This window comes from Lacerta agilis, chromosome 13 (assembly GCF_009819535.1).
Source record: "Lacerta agilis isolate rLacAgi1 chromosome 13, rLacAgi1.pri, whole genome shotgun sequence".
In the NCBI taxonomy this organism is placed as follows: Eukaryota; Metazoa; Chordata; class Lepidosauria; order Squamata; family Lacertidae; genus Lacerta; species Lacerta agilis.
Window position 1 is genome coordinate 28,056,231 of NC_046324.1, and position 17,022 is coordinate 28,073,252.

The 17,022-nt window shown below is 49.3% G+C and overlaps 1 protein-coding gene across 3 annotated transcripts in view; it reads right to left on the bottom strand.

Annotated features, from left to right (window-relative positions):
• TNRC6A (trinucleotide repeat containing adaptor 6A) overlaps positions 1–17,022 on the bottom strand; it is a 39,892-nt gene that overhangs the window by 3,567 nt on the left and 19,303 nt on the right. The window contains exons 6-21 of one of the 3 annotated variants that reach the window (XM_033166989.1): positions 13,897–16,518; positions 12,775–12,939; positions 12,273–12,454; positions 12,039–12,119; positions 11,738–11,789; positions 10,768–10,910; positions 9,656–9,805; positions 7,464–7,595; positions 6,968–7,096; positions 6,789–6,880; positions 5,191–5,417; positions 4,069–4,200; positions 2,639–2,797; positions 1,918–2,058; positions 996–1,109; positions 552–770 (exon numbers count right to left, since the gene is read on the bottom strand). In XM_033166989.1, coding sequence (XP_033022880.1) covers positions 552–770; positions 996–1,109; positions 1,918–2,058; positions 2,639–2,797; positions 4,069–4,200; positions 5,191–5,417; positions 6,789–6,880; positions 6,968–7,096; positions 7,464–7,595; positions 9,656–9,805; positions 10,768–10,910; positions 11,738–11,789; positions 12,039–12,119; positions 12,273–12,454; positions 12,775–12,939; positions 13,897–16,518 — 4,740 coding nt within the window. Of the gene's footprint in view, positions 1–551; positions 771–995; positions 1,110–1,917; positions 2,059–2,638; positions 2,798–4,068; positions 4,201–5,190; positions 5,418–6,781; positions 6,881–6,967; positions 7,097–7,463; positions 7,596–9,655; positions 9,806–10,767; positions 10,911–11,737; positions 11,790–12,038; positions 12,120–12,272; positions 12,455–12,774; positions 12,940–13,896; positions 16,519–17,022 lie in introns of all 3 variants that reach the window. The other 2 variants (XM_033166988.1, XM_033166990.1) reach the window with 2 other exon arrangements.

The following is a 17,022-nucleotide window of genomic DNA, read 5'->3' on the forward strand; positions in this document are numbered from 1 at the left end:
GAAAAAGGTGCCTGCAAGCCCCACATGGGAAAGCCATGGATTTTTTTTTAAGGTCCTCTACCCCACCCACAAAAGGGCCAGATTCCACCCCACAGTGAATGAGGCCGAAGGCTTCTAGTTCATGTGTGGGAATCAAACCAGCCACTCTAAAGCAACAGTGACTTTGCAAGAGAAGGATGACTGTGATACAGAGCTCACTGGCCATGCCCTCAGGCTGCCATGTTCCCAGCCACCAGTCAGTTCAGAAGGCTGGCACTGGAAATGCTGCAAGAAGCAGGGAGATATGAGAGAGGACAGAGTGTGGAGAGGGTCTGAACTTCAGGCCCTGTTTCAGCTCCTGATTGATGGTCCATGATCCTAATTTCCAGAGCCCCCCTCGCCGCCACCCTTCTGGCAGGAAATGATACCAACTGCGACAAGGCAGCTCTCCCACAGCCTCAAGAACCAAAAGCAAGGAAAGGTGTTCTTTCCCCTTCCGCAGACCCCTCTCCTCTCTTTCTCACTCCTGCAGGCAAAAAGCCAGCCTGGCCAAAGGCAACCCAGACCCTCACCAGGGGTATATCTGGCATCGGAATTGCTCCAGCTGCCCCCGAGCCGCGCAGAGTTCTCCCACGAGGACAGAGGCAGCTTCTGCCCGGTCAGTCCTGGCGGTGGGCGCGAGGGAGCGGTGATGCTCTTGGGTGGCAAAGGAACCTTCCACAGCTCATGAGCCAGAGAGGTGTTGTTAATGGAAGCAGGAGACCACGTCGATTTGGAGTCACTGTTTCTGGCTGGGAGGAAAGGAAACCAGAGGCATGTGAAAAAAAGTAACAATAATGAAAAAGGAGAGCTGTTCCTGGTGTCCCTCCCCAATCTTCCCCATGGGCTGATCCGGGCAACACAGGACTCTGGGCAGATAAGGGCTGGGTGGAGAAGCAGGAGTTCATGGTGGCATCTGAGAGGAGGCGGCAGACATGGCCTGTGTGCCGGGGTGTGTGTGATGCACCCAACCTCACCTGAAGAAGAAGTGCTTTGTGCTGTACTGCTGAGGGAAACATTGTAGTTGGAGGCACGAATGGATGACCAGGCACTAGTTGAAGGCAGCGTGGTGTTCAGAGATGAGGATGACCCTACCAGGAAAAAGTCAACAGCTCATCACTCCCCTGGAGGAGCCCTGGAGGTCACCAGCAGCAAGGGAGAGACAGGCACCCTTGTTTCTCCACATGTGCCGCAGCATTGAAATGCAGGTTCCAGGGCTGAACCCTGCTGCAAACTGGAACGCAGAGCCCAGCAAAGTGGATGCAGCTCTGGTCACCCAGGCACAGCTCAGTTCTCTCCTGCCCACAGGAACCCTTCTTTTCCCCCAGCACTGCTCAGACCAACAGACCTCAACTCAGGGATCAAGCCATGGCTGGCTGCAAGTTACTCGGGGGGGGGGGGGACGACACCCTACGGGGATGGCGTTCTGGCCCTCTTGCCAAGATGCACACTGGCTAATGAGTTCCACCATGGCTGCAGTTCTGCAGCAGCAGCATGCATGGCTTGCTTCACCCAACTGCAGCAGAATGGAGGATGTGCAGAATCCAAGTGGACCCGACTGCCTCACACCTGGGCTTTCCAGAATGTCTCTTAGGTGGAGAGCATCAAGAATCTTTGAGAGGGGCTGGGGGGGGACCCTTCTTGCTCAGGTCAGGTCAGGCGAGACCTGGCCAGCTCCTTTGCATTACACTTTGCTGGGTATGGAGAAGGACTCAGCATGGGTCTCAAGAGATGCAGGATTTCCTTCCTCTAGAGACTTGCCAAAGACCAAGCCACTTAAATCAGGCATGACAACAAAAAGCTCAGAAAAATACAAGCTGGAGCAACCTTTGGACCACTGAAGGGGCTCTTTTTTGTGCAGAATTCCCAAGTGACCAGCCTCTGCTCCCAGATACATACCGCTGTTCCTGTCCCTGAGGTGGTCGGCCTCCCGCACAGTGTTAATTGACAGATTGTTTGTGACGCTGCCGGGAGTGATGTACGGGTCAGTTTCAGGGTCGATGTTTGGATAGCCTTTCCACGGCTCACCAGGACGAAATTCTAGCATTTTGGGGAAAAAATATCAGGAGGCTGAGCTTATTCCATGGGAGAACTATTGGGCCCAATTCAGCCTCCGAGTGAATGCTGAGCAGCTGATCACCACACATGGTGCCGGTGGGGCCAAGGCTGTTATTTCAGACTGCAGGGGAAGGGCAAGGATGGGGGATCCACTTCAACTCACAATGGGACTGGTGCTTCTCCAATAATTCTCAGAAAAATATTTGGGCTTTCCCCGGAGTTCTTTCAAAGTTTGGAGAGAAATGCGTCCTCTTAGGAACACCTTCGTAGTCCCCTTCCCAGCTGCAAGATCACATGCATGTCCTCCCCACACTCACAAACTTAACTTGTAGAACTTCCTAGCACAAAACTAGTATTTCCAGCTGCCTCTCAGGTCCGCAATTTATTGTCACAGCCAGAGAAGGCACGTAGCTGAACTCCTCTACTCTTCCCTAAAGACTTCTCAAGTCCCCCTTCAACCAGTTGCTTCCCCCACCTTCCCCCACCCAAAAAGGGAAGAACTTGGGTTTCCTGTGCCCCAAGCCCCAAATCTTGGGGGAACAGACTGATGCAAGTCACCCACCTGGTGGCCAATTGACACTGCTAGAACCGTTAGGCGATTTGGCACGTGGCCAGCCGTCCCCAATCGATCCAGGAGGGCTGGCTGGTGAGTTACTGCTGTTCATGAAGTCGTAGGGAACAAAGGGAGTTTCCTCCAACCTAAAGCCACTTGAAATAGCACCTGGAAGAGAGGAGACTGCTGATCAGTTTGGCCACTGAGCTTCCAACAACCACCACCAGATTAACCCCTTCCTTTACACCCACAGCTCAGAACATCATTCTGAGTTAAGCCAGAAGTAGTCCTCCAGTCCCTGCCAAGATGCAGCAGGTCACATCCCCACTTGCACCCAGGTGTCATCCTGGTCCAGGGTAAGGTCATTGTTCTCCTCTAAATTAGCTATGGCTGGCAGCCAAGGCGAATGAGATGTGCCTGCATGGGCAGAATCTGGCAGGCAACTGCTGCAAATTCCCAAGACCACCGGCTTTCTTTGGCAACCAAAAAAAGACACTCCAGTATGACTGTGGGATTGTGCTTCAAACCATGCAATGGCCTCTCTGAGAAAATAACCATGCAAGGAGCCGCCCAGAGTGGCTGGGGAAATAATAATAATAATAATAATAATAATAATAATAATAATAAATTTCTAACCCACCCATCTGGCTGGGTTTCCCCAGCCACTCGGGGCGGCTTCCAACAGGATAATAAAAACACAATCAAAGATCAAACATTAAAAACTTCCCTAATCAAGACTGCCTTCAGATGTCTTCTAAATGTCAGATAGTTGTTTATTTCCTTGACATCTGATGGGAGGATATTCCACAGGGCAGGTGCCACTACTGAGAAGGCCGTCTGCCTGGTTCCCTGTAACCTCACTTCTCGCAGTGAGGGAACCGCCAGAAGGCCCTCGGGAGGCAGCTTTGACACCCTACATTACATTTTGCCCTCGTGTAGCCCCAAGTCCATTTCCTCTGCCTACTTACAGCCCACTCCTCTCTCTTCTCTCCACTCTCTTCACATTTTGCAAAAACCTCAAAGCATTTTTTTTTGGGGGGGGGGTTGAGAGCTACATCAACTCTTAATTTCAGAAAAAGAAGCATCCAAAATATGCAACCTTTTAGGTATTGTACCGATTTGCATACTTCAGGCTTCCTCAAACTCGGCCCTCCAGATGTTTTGAGACTACAATTCCCATCATCCCTGACCACTGGTCCTGCTAGCTAGGGATCATGGGAGTTGCAGGCCAAAAACATCTGGAGGGCCGAGTTTGAGGAAGCCTGCTTTAGTCAGAATAAAAGGGTGTACGGTACAAAAGCTTTACTGCCACCTTTCACAATGAACATCCACAATTACACCCCTTCTCTCTGCAGCACCCATCTTCAGGAGGTGCTCTTTGCACCTGGAAGACAGTGTTTGGGGCCCTCTTTGCTCACCCCCCCTTGCATTTCACTCACCGTTTTTGCTGGCATTTTGATCCAACGATGTGTTAGCAGAAATACTGTCCACAGTCATCCATTTTCTCAGCCGGGACTGTGGCTCCTTAATACTGCCCAAGTCCATATTTACATTCAAGTTTGAGTTCACTCCTGCATCAAAGAAATTGGGTTACAAGAGCCAACAGATGGACTGATCTATATAAGACAGATCACCCCACACCAAAATGCCTCCCAAGAATGCAGCATTGGGGGCAGTCACTCCCTGGACTCCAGTTCAGCTAAGCATAGCAGTCTGAATAAAACAGGCCTCTGCTACCTTCACTGTCAAGAGGCAGGATTCACTATGAATACCAGCTGCTGAGAACCACAAGCGAGAAGTGTGCTGCTGCTGTACTCAGGTCCCAAAAGAGGGATTGTGATTTTTTTGAGCTGGGAGACTGTCCCTCAGCAAAACAGAAGCAGAAGCTCTTAAACAGCAAGACGGAACACTGTTCAGAAGACTCTAGCAATTAAGCCTCAAACTAAGAGTGCAATTCAAACTGAATCTTGGGAGGAAACAATTCTATTTATTCAATTTCTAACATTTATCAAGAAGAAGGAATTAACAACAGTAAATTTTAGACTTTTTCAAACAAGTTAAAATAACCATAGGCTAAATACAGATTAAAGCTCACACCAACGTTCTAAAGCTTGGGGTAGGCTTTTCTAAACAAAAATGTTTCTAGCAGCCGCTGGCCTGACGTCAAGAGGCAGGGAGTTCCAGTGTGGGTGCTGCCACACTAAAATATTGAATTCTGCCTATCAAAGCAGTTGATTGAATGGAAAACCTGTTAAATTATACATTCACTTGCAACTGGGAATCCTGTTTCCTTTGAGGATCCTAAACGGGGGCTTCCATTGAGGAGTTCCCAATACATAAACATACTTATGTCTTTAATCTGGTGAAGTCAGGCAGCAAAAGAAAGCTTGGTAACCGACTAGCAGGATTGTTATTGCTGGCTGCAGAATCAGAGACAAGAGGCTTAGCCAGGCAGCCATTGGCTCTCTTTTGAGAGAGGCTAAGACCAAGCACTGACCCAGCTCACAGCCTTGGTCACCTGATGCAGATTAGCCATCAGACGAGACGGAGAGGACACTCACCTATGGGAAAGTTGCTGAATGCATTGATTTGTGACGGCCCTTTCTGCAGCTCTGGGTTGGCGTGGGGCACAACGTTCTCCACGAAAGACTTCATGGTGGAATGATGGAGCTGCTGTTGGGATGGGAGCAGCTGCTGCTGCTGCTGCTGCTGCTTCATGAGTAGGTTTGGATCCAGCTGACAAGACTGTTGCATCATCTGTTGCTGCATATTGAGAGCGCGACTCTTCAAGCAGAGAGAGGGGGGAAATGGATTTGAGACAGATGTCCTGTCTGAGACCTGCACAACTAGGAAGTGGCTCCACTGTAGCTGTGAAACAGAAGCCACAGCATATATAGCAGGCAGCTATAGAATCTTGGAACTGTAGAGCTTGAAGGGACCCTCAGGACCATCTAGTCCAACCCCCTGCAATGCATGAATATGCAAGGATCGAACCTGCGACCTTGGTGTTATCAGCACCTGAGCTGCTCAGTGTGTGCAGAAGGTCCCAAGTTCAATCCCTGGCAGCATTCCCAGGTAGATCCCCCCGTTTGAAATCCTGGAGAGCCATTACTGCCAGTCAGTGTTGTACACAGTACTGAGCTGGATGGCCTGACTCTGTCCAAAGCAGCATCCTAAACTTCTAATTCAGCCTAGTGGGTCGTATGTTCTATAGACTTTCTGCCCTTACAACCTGTGCACAAAAGTGGAATTGGCTTAAGCATCCAGTGAAAAAGGCCGTAATAATCATTCTTATAACAGTCAAACAGAGCAGCAGAGATGATTCATAAAACACACACAACCAACATGACTTGAATGCACAATATGGATGAAATCTTAAATAATGTTGTCTATGTATTGTTGGTAATAGATGTTAAAATAATTTTGTTATTTGCAAATAAAACCTATCTTCTTTTCAATCTGCAAAATGGTCACCGTTAACGTACAATATTTAAGCAAAGTGAGTCCTTGATCTGGGCTGCAAAACACAGGTGGTGAACTTGCACTTGTTCTTTGAAATAAAGTGGTCTGATTAGAACAACCTTTAGAATAACTTTATGCAGGAGAGAGAGAGAGAGAGAGAGAGAGAGAGAGAGAGAGAGGAAAAAAAGAGACACTCCTTTGGCCATGTATGAAGGCAGCAGGATGGAAAATAGGAGAATCATAGAATCCTGGAGTTGGAAGGGACAACAACAACAAACAACAACAATTTATACCCCGCCCATCTGGCTGGGATTCCCCAGCCACTCTGGAGTGATCCTGCAGTGCAGGGATCTTTTGCCCAACGTGCGGCTCAAACCCACAATCCTGAGGTTAAGATTAAGAAGTGAGCTAGTTCTTCCACAACAGATGATTCACCTATTTTGCCAAGGTGCGTTGCTAAGTGCATCCTAGCTTTTGCAAAGGGCTGTCCACTGTTCCCGTGAAATATTCCAGTTCTCAGGCAAACAGCCCTGAACTGGCAACAAGAGATTTGTGAAGAAGGGGATAACGTATGGGTCAGCGGAGAAAGACCCAATTCAACCTGATCTTTCCTGATCAATTCAGGTCAAGAGAAGGCAGAACCAATATTAAAAATGGAAGAGAAAACAAAAAAGGTTTCCCAAACCCTACCTGTTGTTGCTGCTGCTGCTGCTGCTCCTGGCGGCTGCCACCCACAGCAGAGGACATGTTTCTCTGGCTCGGCACTTTCCTCTGCTGGGCCAGCAATCGCTGCAAAAAGTCAGGAAGAAGTCAGGGCAGAGTCAGGGAGGATGAGCACTTTCTAAGCAAAGTTGGCGGAGGAAGTGTCTCACTTACTTGTAACTGGGAGATCTGGGAAAGCTGGTTGAGCTGGGAGAGTTGGTTCAACATGGCTACCTGTTGCGGGCCAAAGAGTGGATTCAGACCCCCGTTGTTTGGTGCATACTTCAGCAAGGATACGGGAACCTACAAAGCAGAGAAAAGCATGACAATGATATGAAGGTTGGAAGTTGGCTAGGAAAGACATGCAACCAACACCTTCTCACCACAAGCAGAAAGAGCTGCCCCAGCAGATCCTGGCAGCCTTACTTGGCTTGGAGGCCCTTTACTTAGCTCTTTTAAAACTTTTTTTTGGGGGGAGGGGAGTCTTGTAATGGGATGTGGAAGGGAGAAGAGGGAGGTGGAGAATGTGACTTGAGATTGCTTGTACCAGGGCAGGTGCTATTGGGACCAAGCCTGGCAGCCATCATTTTTGAAGCGAGGAATGCCTTTACAAAACTAGCACACTCACCCACCCAACATCAGGCCAGGCCTTCTCTTTCACAAGCCTCACCTGAGGGGAGAGCAATGGAGGAGGCACTTGAGCGCGTGGATTAGGCTGAGATGAGTTAAGAGGCTGTGCTGGAGACGGCTGCATACTCCGGGGCTGTGCTGCTAGATTTCCAAACATACTGGGGTTGCCATTCTGCAGAGAGAACGTAAAAAGAGGGCTGAGCAGCTGTTCCCACCCTCTCCCAAGACAGAAGCAGGAGCATGTCACCATAAAGTGGCAGCTTAAGTCAGGAGTGACAGAAATTATGGTCTGCCAGCTACTGAAGCTGCTTCTTGCATTGCCCTTAAGTGTTGCATTCAGCACATGTAAGGAAAGGGACCACTGTTCAGCCTAGTGCTATTTTGGTAGGAAGGCGACATTTCTAAGATGGTGAGCTTGCAGCTGAGACGTACGTTAAAGCAAACAAGCATCACCCTGAAACCAGAGAGTAAGACCGAGTTTCCATCTCCTTCTGAATTCTACCGAGAGAGCTAATTTGTGGGCTTCCTCCCACTGGGGCATCTGGTTGGCCACTGAGGCTGCAACTGCTGCAGAGCTCTTTTGACATTCTTATATCCCTGACTCTTAGTAGACCCTGAAACTCTTTTGCTTGGAAGCAAAAAAGAATGCCTCCATCCTAGCACTCCTGCAAGTAGCTGAGGGAAGCATGCCTAGTGCAGTGCTTTTCTCTAAAAAAAAAAATGTTTAGGGGCACTCTCATTTTCCTACTCATATTAAAATACTGCCAATGAGGCCAATCTTAAGACTCACAAAAATGTTTAAGGGTATGCGTACCACTGCGTCCCTCCAGAAAAAAGCACTGCCTAGGTGTGTGGGCACATAAGCACTGTCCTCACAATGGAAGTGGGTTGTAGGTTCAAGTGTAGGGATTGGGATTTGCCTAAACCAGCTAGCGAACTTTCAAAGATCAGGGGAAATTTAAATCAGGCTCTTCCATGTCTTAACACCAGTGTTTCCCAAACTTGGGTCTCCAGCTTTTTTGTGGATTACAAAACCCATCATTCCTAGCTGGCAAGACCAGTGGTCAGAGATGATGGGAACTGTAGTTTGAAACACCGTCTTAAACCTATAGCTCAAGCTACAGCACCACAATGGAGCTCCAGTCAGTATGATAAATCTATCTGCCACAGAAGGAGACACTGGGAACCCACCAGGTCCTTCACCAGTGACAGGATCCTTGGCCAATGAGGGGGATGACCTGAAGGAAGAAGGGAGCCCCCAAGACACACTGCAGTGGCACAGCTGCTTCTCTTCTCACCCCAACCACCCTTTCTGGACTAAAGTGAACATGCCAACAACAACCATAACACAAAGGCTAAGCCTGTGCTTGCAAAAATAGGCACACATGGCCCTCAGATGGGGCTGTAAACACAAGCCCTGTCCACCCAAGAGTCTGGTTCCTGCACTGCAGGGAGTTGGACTAGATGACCCTTGGGGTATCTATGAATCTATGATTCTCTGCTGCCTTCAATTCTCCATATGCTATTGCAAATACGCGGACAGTGGTTGGAGGCTAGAGAAGTTAAAAAGAAACTACGAATGAGAAGCAGAGGAGAGTAACAGGCACATTTAAAGAAATGGCGTAAAGAGACAAATGAAAAGGAAGGAAGGAAGGTGCTCTCTGACCATGGCTGTTTTTACAACACCATGCAGATGACTTAACCCTGGGGGAGGGAAGCAAGCAAGCACAACAGCAGCCCACACACACCTTGTTTGGCATCAAGGACGAATCTGGAAAACCTGATCTAGAGGATGACAGAAGATTCTCCTGCCTGAAAGATATCTGATCAGGAGAGGCTACGAGAAATATGCATCTAGAGCAGTGTTTCCCAAAGTGTGGTATGCGAAAGGTTTTCTAAGGGTACACTAAAGAATTTGCTCTAGTCAAGATAAAATATAATTATGAAAAATACCCACAAATTAACTTTGCCCCAGAAGGGGTTTGCCAGTAAGACTAAACTTGCAAAACGGGGCACATGATTATTCTAAGTTTGGGATACACTGATCTAGAGGGTTGCAGGTTTTTAAAAACCATGTGTGCACTAACTGGAAGAGGACCAAAAGGTTTACGCTGCCATTCATCTTCTCTAAATGTCTGTAAATCAAGGGGGCTGAGACAGCATGCTAAAATCTGAGGAAGTACCCAATGGCTTTGTTGAAACACCATGTAAAGAGGATGCTCGCAGCCTTACCTGTCTAACAGAATTCAAGTTTTGCATACCCAGCCCTGTTAGGGAGCCAAGGGCCTGGTTAGGTAGTGCACTGTTTGAAGGGGGAAACTTCACGTTCTGATTGGACATAAACTGCATGTTCTGGGAATCGTCTGCTACAACAAGGCCATCCTGGTTGGGCAGACAAGTTGAAGGAGCAAGGATTGGACAGCAAGCCAAGCAGCAGGACGGATAGACGGACAGGAAGAGGCAGACAAGTCCAGCATCAACGGAGTAGAGAGAAAAGGTCAGAAAACAGGAGAGAGGTGGTTAGTGCCACTGCAGTCTAGAGCCAGATGGTTCTCTAAGCAGATGGCAGAAACTCTTTTATTTTATACACTGTTCGATTTGTAAGAAAACCTCCAAGCAGTTTGCAAAAAATAAGAAAACTTTAAAATTATTGATAAAATAATTACTAGTGGGTTGTATTCAGCATAGCATGAAGTCAGGGTCCCATCAATGGCTGCTGGTGCAATGGACCCCCCCCCAAAAAAAAATCTATTGTAGGGCTTTTCCCAACCCTCCCAAGCCCTTTTGGCAGACACAGGGCAGGGGGAGTCCTGTTGCGCTAGCAGGAATCCTGAGCCAAAAGGATGAGTTTGTGGACTATTTAATAATAATATTTATGAGTCACATTGTTGGAGGGAGGTGAACTCAAAGCGATTCACTAAATCAAACATTAAGCACAACAGCAGTGAAAATGCTTTCCTGAGATGCCCACCCTGATTGAGAAAAGAGGAGTGCAGACCCCCCTCTTAAGGGCTTATGACTCATAGCAAAAGCAACAGCATTAGATGCTCCTGGTGGAGGGTGCTGGGCTTTCATTTATGCACTGAACTTAGTCCCTCAACCCTGCAAACTATTTTCAGTGAAGACACATCAGCGTCCCTCAGAATCTTCCCCTTCTCTGGGTTCTACAGGCACCAGAGTCAGTCTCCCACTCACACATTTGGAGATGGGCAGCCTAGAATAGGCACCTTTCAGGCTAAATGAAACCTTTGGGATGGCATGTATAAAGACAGGAGCAATCATTTTATTGAGTACAGCAGCAATTTTTTTTTTACTGTCCCTTGGAAGGAGACAGGCTCTCTCACCTTATCAAAGTAAGGATTTCGATCCACGGAAGACTCTTTGGAAATCTGAGGGCGGGCACCAGGGCCTTTTCCTATCACCCGGCTGTACTCTCCAGCATTCAGGCTGTGCTTGTCCATCTCCATCCGTTTGTCCGGCAAGATCCCTAAGGGGAGATGGGAAAGCATCCTCACACACCTGCTCTGAACAGTGGATCTCGACAGAAAGACTAACACTGCCTCTTGCTTAAACTCCACGGGCACAAAAAGTTCTCCTAAAGCAGGCGTGTTCAAAGTCCGTTATGGGGGCAATTTAATCTGGCCCCTGAGGCAGTATATATGTCCTGGGTAAAATCCTTTAAAAAGCTCAACAACTTTGGGGTAAAATTGTAAAAGCTCACCAACTCCAATCTTAAAAAACCCCACAAAAAAACAGCTCAACAACTGTGGCCGGTCATCACGCATGTTCACTTCTTTAAAGTTTGGGCACCCCTGTCCTAAAGCAACCTTCCCCAACCTGACACCCTTCAGCTGTTTCAGACTGCAACTCCCATCAGCCCCAGCCAGGATGAAAATAGCAGTCCAAACCTTGCACAGGAAATTCCTGCGAAGACAACGCAGGTGAAACCGAGTCTTTTTTGACAACAATACGCTCCATTTCATTTGCTTTAGGCACAAGTTATAACTGGGATTGCTGATTTTTTTTAACAAGGCCTGAGCCATTTGGACTAGAAATGCACACCATTTTTAAAAGACCACAAATAAACAGGAACATAGGAAGTTGTCTTTATACCGAGACAGATCACTGGCCCATCTAAATGGACTGGTAGGGGCTAGTCCTTCCCAGCCCTACCAGAAGAGGCTGCCATTTGGGGATTGAACCTGGTGCCTTCTGCATGCCAAGCCAGTGCTCTATCACTGAGATACTCTGCCCCCCCCTTCTATCTTGAGTCACCTTTCATTCATCGCACCACAACCCCATGTCTGCACTTACCTCCAGATACATCCATCTTATTGCTCTGCATCATTTCTTCTGGTGACTCTCTCTAAAGGAATAACCAAGAAGAGCATAATTACAGTCAGCCTCTGCTTACTGGTATACTCCAGGCTACCCCTTCTGCTTTTCATGAGGCAGGGAAGGCAGGCAGGCAGGCTGCCTTTCAAGACAGAAGATCACAGAGTGCATCTTAGCAAAACGTGAAAAAAGCAGGCAATATGAAATGGGGCTGGAAAAAGAATGAATTGCCACAGGATGAGTCCTTGCCCTACCAGGCACTCCCCACTTCAGGACTTACATGGAAGCCGAGATTCACAAACTGTTTCACAAATGGATTAATCCACGTTTCGTCTTGCTTGTTTCCATTTTTCATTGTTCCCTACAAGTAACCACAAACAGCATGGAAACTTCATTATTAGATATATGGCTACTGATCAACACCTACAAAGGACATTAATGGGGCACAGGATTCAGGCAGTTTAGAGGTAGAGGGAGCTTTTCTCTGTCTTGCTCTGCAGCTAAACTCGGTTACCTTAGAAGGCATCTTTTTAGGGTATGGTGGCCAGTGTAGAGAGGCATTGGCTTCTTGGGCAGAGTTGCTGTTCCACATCCCAATCTCAACGTCGTCCTCTTCCTCCCAGTTCGACTGATGGCTTCCTGGCAAAGGCATGTCACCCCCACACCAGCCATCTGGAACTTGCATAGACTTAGGTCCTGATTGTAATAAAAAAGAATTCACCCTTTGCTCATCAGATACAACACCCCCTCACCCCCTCACTATAGCCACTATGCAGCACTATCACCTGGGAAGCTGCTATTCACATTTTACAAAGAACAAGAGTCAAGCTAACAGCAGCCAATGATGAAGGAGGAATCTGAATCCAGATCTCCCAGACCCAAGTCATAGGGCCTCCCTTCTTAATTCAGCTCTCCAAACAAACACACCCTTGGTTCCCCGCACCCCCCAGATCCTGACAGCTGGCAACTTCCCTAGTGAAATTCTCCACTTCCAGCCCACCTAGAAAAGCACTTACCAGGTTTATGAGGAGCCTGCTGCCCAGCAGATGTGTTCCCCCAGCTACCGGCACTCATAGCATCACTGACCGATTCTCCCCAGTTCGTACCAGCATCAACAGGCTTGCCCCAAGCTGATGTGCCATTGTCTACAGTAACAGGAGCAGGAAGAGGCTCTCCCCAACCTTTCAAAAGAGGGTCACGTTATTAGCTTGTCCCAAAGCCAGGCAACACATAGCTAGGCTAACTTTTGGATTGTTTAAGGAAAATTTAGTGACGTTTTAGCAACAATTTCAGTTCCATTGTGAGGAAAACTGTTCTATAACCAAATGGAAAGCTCACATTATCCTACCACCAATGCAAACTGATCTGCAAAGATGACCGTATAACAACAACAACAACAACAACATTTATACCCTGCCCATTTGACTGGGTTGCCCCATTTGTTGTGTTAATGATTAATGCCTGTTGATCAATAAGCAAGAAAAATGCTGTGTGTGGCACTTGTTCATCCCCCAAAAATATTCACAGGCAAGGATATAAATTCTTATTTTGCTCCTTGCAATTAAAACAAAATACAAGTAGGAATTGACTAGGGCACCTGAAGGTTGGTGGTGGTATCTTTGTATTGTTTGAAAGGCAAGACACCAAAATCAGACAACCGTCTGCAAATCTCCCAGGACCTTTCAACAACTGTGAGTTTTCATTGATTTGACAAGGCTAAGGTGTACCACTGAATGATTTTCTGGCTACTTCTCTACACAATTTTATAAACCATGGTTTGCACCCAACTTTAAACCATAGCTTAAAAACAAACAATGGTTAAACAAAAATAAGCAGCATGCTTGTGCAATGCAGCTAATACAGTGCTTGCGTTGCTTCTGCCCTGCTCTTGTTGCTCCACCAGGAAATGAGCCAGAGTCTCACTTGTGATACCTGAACGTGGGAAGATGGTTTGTTTCTCTCCAGACAAACCACACCTGGAAGCCATGGTATATTCTTGACTTCCTGCTAGCTTTTTGAGCGAAAAACCCCCAACGCTTTTCAATAGACAGTCCAGTAACCTCCCCCCTCACGCCCCCACCCAAAGGAAAGCCTGAGGGTTGCCTCAGCCGGGCAGATCATGGAAAATGGAGCCTTACCAGAGCTGCTGCCACTGCCGCCACCAGTCTCCATGCTGCTCACAGCGCTTGAAGCAAGCCCTTGCTGCTGTAACTGTGCCTGCTGGTCTGAACAGCCGCTGCCACTGTTCAGTGTGTTCTTGTTCCACATGTTCACATTCTTGTAGTTGTACTTGCTCGGGTCGCCCCAAGCAGAAGTTCCATCGTCAATCTCCATTTTGCGGCGAATGGACTCGGGGGATGGCTCCTCCCACCCGGTGGGCTCCTCTTCCTTGGCTGCAGCCGGCATTGGTCCTCCTAGCCATCCTGCAGCCGGCGGCTTGCCTGCCGCAGATGGTGCCCCCCAGCAGCCCACCTCTTGTTGCTTGTTCCAGTCTGGGGAAGGAGGGGGCTTGGAGGGTGCCTCTCCCCCCCAGCTCTGGGAGCGGCTTGGCTTAGGAGATTCTCCCCATCCCTGGCTTTGGCTTGGCTTGGCAGACTCTTCCCATCCCGTGCAGCTCGTTGGCTTGGCATTGTTGCTGCCGCCTCCCCCCCAGTGCCCAGTGCCGGACTTGCCCGGCTCTTTCCAGCCAGAGGTCGACTTGTCGCTATCGCTGCTGCCGGAACTGGATTTCTTCACCTCGCCCCAATGATTGCTTCTCAGGTTCTCCCCCCAGCCGTCGACAGCTGGGGCCGCCCACCCGGGGCTTGCCTTCTGCCCATCTCCCCACCCCTGCTTGAGCTTGTCTGGGTCACTCCACTGCAATGATGAGCACCTGTCCTCTTTGCCGCTCCCCCATGATTGATTGCCCTTGGCCTGTGCAGTGGAAGCAGAGCCCTCTTCCCACCCCCCCTGGGTGCCGGAGACTTTGGAGTCCCCCCACCTTGTAGCAGACTTTGGATCGCCCCAACCCTGGCTGGATGGAGCGTTGTTGCCATGCAGGCTGGACCTCTCCGTGAGGCCCCCTGAGCCGCAGGCTTGGGCCACGCAGCCCCTCCAGGCCTCCGTCCCATTATCAGCCTTCTTCTCCCCTCTTGAGGAAACCTCTGTGTCCCAGGCAGTGTTTTGTTTGATTGGAGTCTGTCCCCAACCAGAATTGGAAAGGACCCGGGGGTCCAGATCTGTCCTGTTCACTATGCTTTGGAGCAACGCGTGCTGGTCAGCTTTCCTCCTTTCGCGGTTCGCCCCTTCCGCGGCAGATCTTTCCTCAGGGCTCTCGGTACTGCCGTCACTATCCGCAATACTGCTTTTCGTCCACCCACCGTTCTGCTCCACATTCTGAATTGCTGCAAAACTCTGGATGTCGACTGCGGCACTCTCCTCCTCAGATGATTTCCGCATGTTTGTAAACTTCTTAACGTTCCCACTGCCGCCCTTGGAGGTGTGGGGGCTGCTTGGAAGTTTGTTCCACTCTCCGTCGGCTAAGGTGGTGCTTTGGGCAGGACCCCTCCGGCCACAGCCTCCTCCTCCAGAGCCCATTCCAATCCCACCCCCCCACACCACATTCTGGGCACTGGCCCCCCCGCCTGCCGCCTCCCACGCCCCTGCTCCTTTCTCCCCATTGATTTCAAAGTTAGTGCTGCTGGTCCCGCTGAGCCCAGGCTGCATTAGGTTTGCATTCACAGTGTCGCTATTGGCTTGGCTGTTTGAGCAGGTGTCTCCGGAGTAAGCAGGGCTGTAGGTGCCCCACAGAGTACTGGGAGTTCCACCATTTTTTGCTTCACCATTGCTCAGGTGAGAAACGGAAGTGCTGCTTATTACTGGAGAGGAGGCCTGGGGCTGAGGCCGACTGCTCTTGGCACTCACGCACCAGGCCCCAGGCCCTGTATTACTACTTGCCGGTTCAGTCACCTGCATCGAACCAGCAGGGTTTGGTAAACTAGAGGTCATAAAGTTAGTAGTGTTATTATTATTTGGTCCATTCACTTCGGGGTTAAGGCTCTGAGGCTGCCCACTCCGCGAAGCCTTCCTTGTACCATTCGCTTGGGGATCACAGTTTTCCTGGAGGCTGGCCCAGGAGCCGCCAAGGCTGGACGAGTTCATACTCTGATTGTTCGCCATCTGACCTAAACCTGTGCTGCAGCTACCGCTTCCTCCGGGCCCTTTCAGGGCATGCCCATTGTTCTCCAAGACAGGCCAGGCACTGCGGTGGCCGTTGGAATTCAAAGTGCTGGGATTTAATCCTCCATTGGATGAGTTGAGCGCGCTCCAAGTGTTCATTCTATTGTTGCTACTTTCCGACATGCCGTTAGGAGCATCGGCGGGCATCGGCGAGCAGGAGCTCACGAGGGAGCCGAGGGACATGCCCCATGATCTGCCAACGCTCCCGTTGCCCACGTTATTGCTGTTGCTACTGTTGACAAACTTGGCCTGAGGACAGTGGCTGCTGCCGCCGTTCCGCAAGCCATTCACTTCACTGCCAGGGCCCCTTGAAGCCATAGTGACGAGGTTCCTCTCTGACCCAGAACTCGAGGCAGAAGCACAGTCAGTGTCCGTACATTCTGAAGCCAGCTCCACGTCACTGCCGGTGATTGAGGGCCATGCCTCCTTGTCTGAGCCGTCTACAATAACTTTATCCCAGTTTGTGCTGGAGTCACCACTGGAAGAGACTGTTCCCCACTGAGAGTTCTCATAATGGGATCCTAGTGTGCTGTGGTTCAGATCTAGGAGGAGGAGGAGGAGGAGGAGGAGGAGGAGGAGGAGACAAGATATCGTCATCATTGTTGTAAATGGTACAGCAAAAAAGAAAAGATTCAGTATAGTGAGCAAAGAAACAGAGGCAAGAAGACTCTCCAGAATTCTGGAAAACTAGGACCACAAGATGTTGCAAAAGTACATGGCTTAGGTACTTGCAATATTCTTAGCAAAAGGGCAGGCAAAGGTATGACCATATATTCCACATATGAAATGAGCCCCAGTACCTAAAATGACTTTCTCTCCCCCTTCCCCATACATTAAGATCTACAGGAGAGGCATCTCACCACATCCCACTGATAGCTGAAGTGCAGCTAGTAGAATGGTGGGAGAGCACCTTGGCTATGGAGCTCAGCTTGGCCCTTCCCTCTTGTTAAGAACTCTGGCCAAGCTCTGGAGCTCTCTTGCTTAGACTATTGTGGCCTTCTCTGGTGTGCTGTGGTCTCGCAATGGTCAACTCATCCCTGCTCAGG